This window comes from Halictus rubicundus, chromosome 13 (genome assembly GCF_050948215.1).
Source record: "Halictus rubicundus isolate RS-2024b chromosome 13, iyHalRubi1_principal, whole genome shotgun sequence".
NCBI classification, from domain to species: domain Eukaryota; kingdom Metazoa; phylum Arthropoda; class Insecta; order Hymenoptera; family Halictidae; genus Halictus; species Halictus rubicundus.
In genome coordinates this window covers 7,345,663-7,358,086 of record NC_135161.1, presented here as the reverse complement: position 1 = coordinate 7,358,086, position 12,424 = coordinate 7,345,663, and the positions used below count along the sequence as shown (strand labels likewise).

At 41.7% G+C, this 12,424-nt stretch overlaps 1 protein-coding gene across 1 annotated transcript in view; it reads right to left on the bottom strand.

The window, feature by feature from the left end:
• Toc (toucan) overlaps positions 1 to 7,241 on the bottom strand; it is a 145,734-nt gene extending 138,493 nt beyond the window's left edge. Inside the window, exons 1-2 of the mRNA XM_076799077.1 lie at positions 6,957 to 7,241; positions 5,967 to 6,252 (exon numbers count right to left, since the gene is read on the bottom strand). Of these exons, the coding sequence (XP_076655192.1) occupies positions 5,967 to 5,984 (18 nt within the window). The 5' untranslated portion in view covers positions 5,985 to 6,252; positions 6,957 to 7,241. The remainder of the gene's footprint in view (positions 1 to 5,966; positions 6,253 to 6,956) is intronic.
• Positions 7,242 to 12,424: the final 5,183 nt, after the last annotated feature.

Sequence of the window (12,424 nt, the reverse complement as noted above, 5' to 3'; positions counted from 1 at the left end):
TACGGCTGTTGTAAAATAATGTTTTCGACCATGACAAGTAACTTTATAATGTAGGAAAGTGTAAACAAATTCTTTTTTTGCGTTTTTTTTCGATGATGAGCCAGTGATTCACATGTTGGAAAAAATGTGGTCACATTCCCTGAAATTTCCCCTTCAAAATGAACCCTTCAGAAGAATGGAGAATTCTGATTGATTATGTATAGATGTGAGTTTGTATGTGAATTGAATATGTTCTACAAGAAAGGTATCATTTCTCAATGAAAACCACGAGAACGTGGTGATTATTTACTTGACAATTAGGGTTTCATAAAATATACTTCAAAACCAGAATTTCATGTTGTCGGCTTTACAGTCTGCAAGGTACTGTCTGCAATATATATGTTTAAATAAAAATTTCAAATAACGAATAAAAGATAAAAAAAATTTTATTCGTCATTGGAAGGTCATATCGTCGATTTGGGAGTTCTAGTCTTAGAATTTAATGGAAAAAGGGCGACACGTTTATTGAAATGTCTGTAAAATCAACAATTTATAAGAGATCGAAAAATACTTTGAGATTCGGTCACTAAACACTACATATATTAAAATTTGAATAAAAGCCGAAACATTACTACAACAGGGATGACCCATAGTTCTCGAGGTAAAAAAAGGGTCATTTAGTCGTAAATAGGGATGTGCAGGCCGCCCGATTGTCGGGCGCCCGAATCGTCGGGTCGGGTCGCAGAAAGTCGGGCGCGCGATACTTCATGACACATCGGGCGGCCCGAGCGTTTCGGGCTACCCGAGAGTTTCGGGAAGCCTGCTCGACTTCGTCGGGCGGGTTCGGAATGAATTGGACAAGTTCGGGCGAGCGAGTTATCGCGATACCTGAGATTCAACTCTGCGTTATTATGAAATACATAATGGTAACAATGATATATGATTTCGAAATAATGCACGTTACACGTGAAAAATTTAAGAGAAAACAGCACAAAATGTAAAAAATTGTCATAATTTACCTTATTTTCATGCGTTCTAGTTGTATGTAATTTCGTAAGGATATTTTAACGACATTATCGATACATATGCAAGTTCATTCGGAGGAACAAATTCGTCAGAATGCCAGAAATATTGTCTCTTAAATTTTTCACGTGTAACGTGCATTATTTCAAAATTTAATACAAATAAAGATTATGCATATGTTTGCCAATTATACCTACGGTAATTATGAAAAAAACCAAGCATATTAAAAATTACGTTAATTAAGCTATGAAAGAAGTATCATTATTGCCATTATGTATTTCATAAGAACGCAGAGTTGAATGTCAGGTATCGCGATAACTCGCTCGCTCGAACTTGTCCGATTCATTCCGAACCCGCCCGACGAAGTCGAGCAGGCAGCCCGAAACTCTCGGGTAGCCCGAATCGAGCCCGCCCGACTTTCTGCGACCCGACCCGAACCCGAATACCGGGCGGCCCGCACATGTCTAGTCGTAAACGAAGTCTGCAGGTATTGCGGAGCGCACCACTCACCTACCTGAAACGGGGACACTCCGCGTCCTTTTCCAGCTCATTGTGAAGCCAATGTTCAATTCTCCATCCTTCTAAAGGGGTCATTACGAAGGGGAAACATTTTTAGTAGATACTTTTATGGTTTTACTTTTCTGACTTTATAATGTAATGAAGAAAGGGTGATCCTTTTTTTAACACGTCTATTTAAAATTAACAATTTTTAAGATATCGAGAAATCCTTTGACATTCGTTCATAGGTCGCCAAAGACTACAACATATTCAAATTTGAACAAAATCCCACAGCAGTACTCGAAAATGTGCCCGATTTCGCGTGGAATGACCTCGGTACACAAATGACTGATGCATGAAGCTTGAAGTCCATAATGAAGAAGCGCGGTATAAAATATAGCAGACCGCCGAAAATTATCGGAAAGTAGTAAAAAATATCACCTCGCAATTCTAATTGCGGATCAGACAGGATGTCAGTATCAGTCAACGTTCGAAAGGATAATATCATATAAGGGAGAAAAGACCGCACTTGTTCAAAAAAAGGTAGATGAACTTATGTCACATCACACAAACGTAATAGTAACTTGTTCGAAATCCGGAAAATCACAGGAAATTTATAAAATTTAATATATAATTATTATATAAATAATAATATATAATAATAGTAAATAATCCTGTTGTTAGTAAATAAATACATGCTATTTATAATTCAGAATGCAATTTTATGCGTGTTAATCGATTGAAAATATAAATACATAATGATAAAACATAATAAAATTTTTAAAAAATGCGTTAGTAGGCAGGATTTGAACCCTGGTCGTCGGGGTGAAAGCTTGGCACGCTACCGTCGCGCCACACCAATTTTTGTAGTCTAGAACAAATACGGCATGATATAGAAGATATATACATTTATATATATATACAATTTATAATATCGTAATATGAGACATATATATATATATATATATATATATATATTATTACATTTATGCGCTTCGTGGCATAAAAAGAGTTGCTTTAAATTTCATTTAAATGAGATTTGAATATAATTTTCTTTCTGACAGGAAGTAAATTCCGGCTCATTTTCAAGAAGTCCTGGTAATATGTATAAAATTATTATAATGTTAAGAATAAACTGATTCAATTTAATATAAATCAAATGATTTCCTTAGCTTTTGCATACACTGACCGCCATTCGAGTTTCATTTCAGAGATATTAGCGAAAAACTGCAGAGGTAATGTGACAACAAGTCCTGCGTATATCTACGCGCCCGTGGCAATGTATGTGTTAGCATGTGTTGGTCGGCTGAATTGGGCTCATGAGGCAGGAATCAGTTTCACGAAACGCTTGTACATTTACGGGTTTGACGACATGGCAACAGTGAGGCGAACGATGATATGTGGCAACCATGTCTAGTCGCAAGCTTTCTCTCTCAATTTTCGTTTCTCTCTTCTGCTACTACTCAAGTCGGCATTGCATATATTCTTTTTTACCGATATCTCGTAGACGCGACGTAGTTCCACAAAAAAAATTTTAACCATTCCACAATGAGTTTTCCTTACTGACCGTTCGAGGACCGTTCGAGAATTGGCGTGACAGTCAAGGCCAAATGCCTGCCGGCCCCCTTAACGGGACTTCGAGACTACGCGAGAGCGGGCCCAATTGGCCCGCATCTGTTTCGGCTTGCATGTATTGTCGCGTTGGCCTTGCTGACCATACCGTCGTTCGAACGCGGGACTGGGGCCTCGGACACGTCGTAAACGTTATTAGAGGGCCCCAAGCTGTAAAAGGCGACGTAAACAATATGCTACAACACGAATTAACAGAGAAAAGGAGGAAAATCTACAGAAAAGTTCTGACTGAAAAGTCAGAAAAGACTGACCAGTTCTGTTCCAGGAAAGACTGACCGGTTCTGTCCCATGCTAAAGCGGCGATGTCACGAAAGTGGGAACGCCGAAACCCCGGGCGGTAAGTAGTTCGCATGTGAAAGATTATGAATGTGTAGATATTAATGCGTGGAAAAGTTTATATGTGCTAAGTAGGTAAATGATCTAATCTAAATATTGTTAGTAGGTCGAAAATTATAATTAATCTAAAATTATAATAAATTATAATATAATTATAATAAATATTATAATAAAAATGTTACCTCAATATTGGACGAACCATGCACGATTCTGTAGAAACGCGTGTGGTAATTGGCCTCGGGATAATGCGTCTGCCGGATTGTACTCCGAGCGGACGTGTCGCCAGGTATGATCACCGGTGACCGATTGGATTTCCGCGACTCGCGTGGCCGCATACATTTTTAGTCGATGCGGTGCCGTTTGAATCCAATGTAAAACCACGGTCGAGTCGGACCAAAATACCACCTTATCAGGTGAGATATTAAGCGCGTCGCTCGCCTCGCGGTATAGTCGCGTCAACAATAACGCGCCGCATAATTCTAATCGTGGAATGGTCGCCGTCTTGAGCGGCGCGACTCGCGATTTAGCGCACAATAGACAACATTTGACAATCCCGTCCTTCCCGGTCGACCGCACGTACAAACATGCGCCATATCCAATGGTGCTCGCGTCGCAAAACCCGTGTAATTCGATATTTTGCGGTTGCTCCGTTAAAACTCTTCGGTGGAATGCAACTGCTCGGAGTAATTCTAATTGCTGCGTGAACTGTGTCCATTCCGAATGAATAGACTGCGGAACAGATTCGTCCCACGCGACTCCCGATCGCCACACGTCCTGCATGATCTTTTTTGCGTGTAACACGACCGGACCCAACAAACCCAAAGGATCGAAGATCCTCGCTATTTCGGATAGGATCGACCGCTTCGTCGCCTTGCTTCCGACGGCGTTTGTGCAGGTAGTGTAATAAATCTCGTCCGTGTTCGTTTTCCACGAAATGCCTAAGGTTTTCAGCGACCGGTCAATATTTACTACGAGGTTCGCGTGCAATTCATTATCCGGAAGACCGTCTAAAATCGGCAATGAGGCATCGGGCAATTTAACGGGGCGACCTTTCGCACTGTCGGTGCTTCTGCTATCATTTGCAGTGTCGGTATCTGCGCGCGAGATGTCTGGGCGATTTAGAATGTTATCGGCCCGGCCCGCGAGATCGTAGAAACGGGTCGTAATCTCCGCGAAGATGTCGTCGTGACCGTTGTCCGGCTCTAGCAACGCGATCTCGTTGTTAGCCTCCTCGGCCGCATGAAATAAATCCGTCAACCGGGTGATGCGTAGTCTTAACGTCGCGTTATCTAATTTTCCCTTTTCTACGAGATTGTCGACGATCGTAATTTGCGTTTTGAGGGCTGAACGCTTTTGGATTAATAATTTTATATTGTCGGACATGATGGTAGGATAATGTGATGAACGAACGGACAATACCGTTTTCCGCCCATCCACAAAGACGAAATTGAGAGACAAGTTCACGATTTATTAAATACCGGAGCGATAAAACCATCTGATTCCCCCTACAACACGCCCGTTTGGATAGTACCCAAGAAATTAGATTCGCAGGGGAACAAACCATGGAGGATGGTATTGGATTTCCGAATGTTAAACGAAAAGACAATCGGAGATGCATACCCACTACCCAACATTGCCGATATCCTCGACCAGTTAGGCGGCGCGAAATACTTTTCAATATTTGATTTAGCGTCAGGATTTCATCAAATTCGCATGCATCCGGATGATAAACATAATACGGCTTTCACAACACCGCATGGGCACTACGAGTTCGAGCGAATGCCATTCGATCTGAAAAACGCCCCCGCGACATTCCAACGTTTAATGGATCGAGTATTGTCAGGACTACAAGGCAACGAGGTTTTTGTGTATCTGGACGACATAGTACTATACTCAAGCTCATTACGCGAACACGAAATTAAATTTCGAAAACTAATGGACAGACTGCGCATGGTTAATTTAAAACTACAGCCCGACGAATGCGAGTTTTTAAGAAAGGAAGTGTGCTACCTTGGACAGGCTACCTCGGATTATTTTCAGCAATTATTTGTAAATCTGTCGCCCGCTCTGCATAGCTCGAAACACTGTGCAACCCCCCTACCATGATGTAATCCCCGTTCTCTCAGACTGCGAGCTACCATGCTAAGATCTTTTTGAGAATTGACTAATAAACTTATAGATACGTTTATCTCGTTGCTTCGGAAATCGTAGCGGAAATCGATATAGAATTTTGTCGAAGTTGTAAGAGATCTCAGGTTATCAGGGTTAAAAGTCGACCTTCGGAAACATTGCTAATATTAACTCGTATTGCGTTCATGACACGGAATCATCTCTAAGAGGCACGAGAATCATTTGAATTGCAAACTTCGTCACAGTTTTTCACGGTTCGAGTGTGCTCGCCGGACGATCCTAAATTTTTTCAAGGCGTCCGGTCGGGTCGCGAGGACGCCGAATTTCGATGCAACTGTTTCATGCTAATAACACCAATAAAGACTCACCGGTTTGCTGTCACCCATGCTGCGTCTGACACGCGATCACTCGTACATCACGAACCACCATAAATCCGGTACAACCGTGACCGACCCACAACAACGAGGCAAACGTTAACGTTTTTAAACTAGCGAGTCCTATTAGGTTTGCGCGGTAAACAGACCAATGACCTTAGACCGCGGAACGACCAATAGGGAGCGTTTGGAAAATGCGCGGTAACTTTGACTTTGCGATTCGAACTGAAGCTTCTCGGCGGTTTCGTTGACGTGACCCTCGAATTTTATCTTGGCGTAACTGAAACAAATCCACGTAGAAATTTTATGTAATAACAATAATTCTTCGTGTGTCTTTGAAAAAGTTCCATTCGAAGCATTTCGAACGATATTTCCCACCACTGATCGAGGTGGAACTCAAAATCGAATCGAAAAACGTTGAATGTGTGATGCAACGAAATTACTATTTTATGCTTAAAGCTAGCTAAATCGAAAAGAAAAACGACGCGACTAACCTAATTAAACCCGGGCCACAATAAACAAGGTCGGTCACGCGTCGAGCCATTTACCTATTTCGTATACTCACGATGTACGTGGTACGTATATCGCGAGCCACGAGCCTCACTTGTGTTGTTAACGTTTGATCCGAACGTACCACGGATGAGGCTTGAGCTTATTGTTTTTGCCCGAAATTCCTTACCACGAGTCTAACTCGTGGTTGTAAAGAAAGGAAGCACACAGGAATCGAACGAGTAACAACGACAGTCGTGTTTCGTTGCACATAGATACACAGATAGGAAATAGTTTTTATTCATATTCGGTAGTCGCAAAACACTGTGATTACCAGAAATGTAGATACAGTAGCACATAAACGAAGATTTCGTAGTGTCGCCGACGGTGTGTCAGTCGTGGGAAACGGAGAGCTAACCTTTAAGACATATTCTAACGTGTTCGAAGCGTCGTTTGCACGATTCTCGTAATCTTAAAACGATAATAAAGTCGTACCATATCATGACATCCACTGCATCGCGAAGTATGCATTGCATTGCGCGCCCGCACCGACGTAGATCACCGTTCGTGCGAAACAATGCGATCACTCTCTACGCTGTAATTGTTGACAAACATCTCGTCGCGGCTTCTCGGTCGTTTCCGTCGTGTTGCACACCGGAAACGTTTCCGAACTGTCGCGCAGGTTCGAAACGGTTTTCGAAGAATAACCGTTCCGAGCTATTATGCAAAGATTCAGTTACGGAGGAGCCTTCGAAAAAATGTCCAAATTTCTCTCTGTTTCGGTTCCCGCTCTTTTGTTTCCGAACCGAACCGGAAACGAAATCAGGACAGATCATTCAGCGCCGTTCAACAAGTCAGCGTAACTCGGACGGCGCAGAGAATTCTCGGTAGATGCTCCCGCCGATTTTACAATAAAAATCACGTCGTGAGATATCGCGACAGATAACCGCGGCGGCTCTTATCTTGCAAGAGCAACACGCGGAGCGACATTGAGGTCCCCGTGAAACGCAAAGTTAGTCGGCGATGTGAAAACTCGCGGCTATCGGCTTTAAATGATAACGTGGAATGGATTCTGAAGATGTACTTGTCCCCCCATTTTGTTTTGTACAGCTAAAAAAGAAGATTTATTTACATTGACTGACATCTAGGACGAGCACGTGTCCCCTTCGAAATCGCCTGTCCCCGATAAGTTCGCACGCATCCGTGTTTCTCGCACGCTTCTCGAGAACTACTACTACTATGTACTTGTGGCAACCATTTCCGGTCTGCACAATAATACGCTTAAAATTCGTAGGCACCGCAAACGAACGGCAGAGCTGCTCGAAACATTTTTATGTGTTATCCTGTCGCGTGGCGTCGAAAAATTCATATATTGTCTTTACATAATGTGTACGTTTATGCGTAGGCTGAAGAGGCGTTCCAAAATTGTCGTTGTCCGCTTTCAATCGAATCCAAGCACAGAGAAAGAAGTATTCGCGTATTTGTTGTTTGTCGTCAACCGTTGATATTGTTCTCAGCATAATGTCGGCGCTGAGAATTATTCAGATCACGCCGCTGCAACAACATACGGTTTCCCATGAAATTGATACGAATAATCTATGCCGCGCCTGTTATGCCAATAATGCCGTCACCGGTCGAGAACAATGAACAACGGTGCACGAATACTTTGCTCCTCCTGGCTGTAGACATTGTAAATATCTTTTGGCTACGACAACGCTCAATTTTATATATTTCTATATCTATAAGGCATATATTATAGAATTGTCGAAGGCATCCAAGGCACAACTTGGGCGGCGGTTGCTCAACCGAACACAGTATGTTGCATTCACCATGACCGGTAAGAAAATGATGCGCAAAATGATATTGTTAACACGTTTCGACGTGGACGATAAACCGGTGAAACCGGCAGGTTCTGACAATACATTTCGTACGCGGCCAAGTGAAATGAAACATCCTGTATACAATTACGGTGTAACGTTAACTAGGCTTTCTCTTAATTAGCAGTCGGAAAAACGGTATGTAATTAAAGAGGCTGCTGCGTCAGGCGATTTGGAAACGGGACTCGTAACGCACGGTGCTTCCATTAACAAAGAAACCATGAAACGATACCAACGAAGAGTAAAAGCTCTAAGTATAGGTATTACATTGTATATTTAACTATTCGTACATACGTCTTGCGACAAAGCTTTGTGCTCGTTACGTGTGCGACAAGCTCGACATACCTAAACGACAGTAAGTTCGCTGTATACATCGATTCGAAAGAAAACAAAAAAGAAGAAGAAGAAGGAGAAACTCCAACACCAATTACAATATGTAGATATCGGTATGAAAAATATGTTTCCGTTTTTCTCAGGCTGAACAATTTTGCGCACAGGTGGCTACGAAGAAACGGTAAATGGAAACACCCTCGATGCTCGTGACTGAATTGGCAAAAATGTATTCGTTGTGCAAATATATGGTCGTCTTTTCTCTCTCTCTCTCTCTCTCTCTCTCTCTCTCTCACTCACTCACTCTCTCTTTCTCAGCGTTGAGTTATTGTCGTGCGTTCTTCTCTCTCTTTCTTTCTTAAATTCAAATATTTGTTACAATTTGATAAAGAGCATTCAAGTCATCGTTGATTACCCACACGCAATTTGCTAAATTTGGTAGCAAAGAATCACAGCTAGGTACATCGACAAATCTAAGTAATAGCAAGCGGCAGTGACTTTCGTTTCAGTTCAGTTCTGTTCTCTTCTCGGATAGCGTTCATATACTTAACGTTGAATCATACGTGGGATTATAAATAAAAGAAACAACGCTAATTCGTTGAATAGTTACGAGTCAGTTGGCAAGCTAGAAGATCATTCGAATATGCGATATATATATATGTATGTGTGTGTGTGTGTAAATCAGGTGTTGCAGTCTCTAAATGTGTCACAGGTATCGCAGTCTATAAACGTTCGGTCGAGATTCGATGCTTCATCGGTTAATACCTGTGCATCCTAATGCAGAGATTAGGCGAAGTGTTGTCGGTGTATGCAACGTGTGAACAAATTGTACATCACAATGTCTCGTCCTAGAGAACAGAAAAAAAAACTAATCATTTTTATTTCGCCGTAATCTCAATAAAAAATATATATATATTTATATTCATATGACCTTCCCAGCTCTTTACCGAATGTATGTGACATGCGAGTCTCGTACTCGACGGCTGTTTTCACGAAATATATTTTTCGCATAGACATTGATTTTTCACGGTCGTTCTGGAGAAACGGTATGTCATAATTTGTCGATGATTCGAAGTTTCGATAGAAGTGATATATCGGTATAGCCTTAAATAAAAAGCGTTCACATACAGACGATTTTTTTTTGGCACTTTTCAGAAATCTACTGATCAAATTTCCACTTTTTGTACCGGGTATAATACACCGATTATCTCAATTGCACGCAACGCAATATAATTATTATAGTTTGCGGTATATACATCAACGTTCGTTAAAGTCCTGAAATTTACGAATACGTCTGAAAAGTGCTGAGGTTTGTGTGCGAAGAGGGGCGGGAGGGGGAGGGGGCACTACATAATCCCTTATCATAGTACTTTCAAAATCGGACGAGTAGCGAGTAAATGACGCTATGTTAGTTGCCACATTAGTTTCCTTATAAGGCTACATCCAAAGGCTTACATTACACGAATGTTAGGGAACGTTGCACAAAAAAATATCCTTTATACGCAATTATCGGATTTAATATTCCAATACGTCATCGGATGCAGTTAACTTCCAAACGTCAACGTGAGATCAGCATCTGATGTCTGTATTGAAATATTAATTACATTAGTATAATCGAAATTAATTACACTTAGATTATAGTCTTTATATAGTAATAAATTTGAATAGTCTAAGTCTTGTGTAGGCATAAATCAGATGCTTCGAAAACATTGCGTACGGTTCTTTGAAACTTGTAAACCTTAAAAATGTTATATCGCTGACGAAAAATCTGTATCGTCTTATTCCCGACGACTGGTAAATCGCTTTCCTTCAGCTTCGTAGGTAGCGGTTGTTTTGTTCAACTGTAAATCTCAAAACAATCTAATAAAGCGTTCATGATACAGCATTAGCAAATATCTCCACAACAATTATCCATATATAAAATAAGATATTAGAAGTAATCGAATAGATTTGAAAAATATGATTTCTCATATACACATACGCCACCGCTCAAAGGTAAGTGTACACACCTCTGCCGTGTCTTCGTTTTACAAGCGAATACTATACGGTAAGATTGATTAATTGTCTTTGCTCATTACGGATACATGTATATACCATCTTATTAAAATTAGATGCGGAGAGTAATACTTTAAGCTTGTGTGTTTACGATTACTTGCGTACCCTTATGCGTTCTTCCTCTGCTTTTAATAGAACCAATAACCGTACTGAACGTATTCGAAGCAAACATTATCTGTCGTACATTTTTCACTGTACGAGTTATCATGGGCAGTGACGATTCGTCAGTCTTGGCTGAAATCTGCAAAAACACAACTCACTGATAAAATATGAACGATGGTAAAGGAACAAGGTGTACAAATTAGAAGTTGCTGTTCTTACACTCGACAGAAGAACCTGTCTATCAGACGAATTACGATAATAATAAAGTTTCTGAAAAGCTAAGACCAGCTAAAGAGCACTAAGATCGGATATGATTAATATACGAACAAAGTGTTTGGCTCTTCAACGATGCAACAATACACGTTGATGTTACGTAGGAACTATTTCAAAGAGAAGGCTCTGAGATCCCAACAGTACATATAGGAACTGCTGCAAAATGGTTGGTGGAACGTTTTATCAAATAAAAATTGTTGATGAACTTCTTGCTCTGTTGTGAGGGCTCGAACCAATGAGCAGTTACCTCTGGAAGTACTGCGTGATCCTTTGGTCCCTCGTTAACACTAGATTTACGGAGCCTCAACAATTTTTAAACAGACTCACAAGCTCAGCAAGTAAAATTTTGCGTCCCTGGAACCGAGAAAGAGGGAGCCCACCGATAGTAGGGTGGATAGCAGACCTAAGTGCCAAGCCTAAGAAGGCAGTAACGCAAGAGGAGGGAAATAATGGACGGAAAAATGTCGGAGCGACCTGAGAGCCAGGGCTCGAAAGATGGCTGTCCTTATGAAGAACTATCCTTGGAGAATCGGAGGGCATGTTGAGATCATTGAGTGGCAATGTGGAGGCCGAAGACGGTGCTACCATCAATCAGAATTGAAAACGGCAGCATGGGCGAAGGCTCTAAACAAAGGACTGTTCACCGAGTGGGAAAAGTTGAAGAAGAGTACGTTAGAGTCATTAGGCTGAACGAAGACCGGGAAGCGGAGGCTGTAGGACGTGACATCGATGAGGGCTAGCTCCTCGTGACCCTCACCGGCTGATTGGAACGGATAGGGTTTTGCTCGCGACCACCTGGAAAAACCAGGAGGTGTCAACGACCACATTAGACCCTTCGGGCCCGAAGGAGATCTAAATGATTACAGTATGAGGACAACAGTTGGGAGGATAACATTTACAGCTAGATCCCAGACACATGGCTTTTGAAAAAGAAACTGTGTTGAGATAAAGAAACCAAAGAGCGGAGGAAGATCACGAAGGAGAAAACGACGTCTACGGTGACTTGGAACAAGACATGTGACAGGGTGTTGTCTATGCTTACTTATCCGCTCGCCTGGGTACCTGAATGCTTCGACGTCATGGATGTCACAGGTGGACTCATCCACGACTCGGCATGTCGATGAAGACATTGTTATAGGTGGCACCATGGGTCGAAGATGCTTTCCTTGGTGACCACAACAGATCACAGGAGCAATTTGCCTGCCAAAGTAGATACCCCTGTACACTTGAGAAGCGTTATATGCTCAAGCTACAAGGCCTTGTACTTTCCCATAGAGATCGACTGGCTTGAGATCAACGCTCTGGGTATATCGAAGTAACAATCAG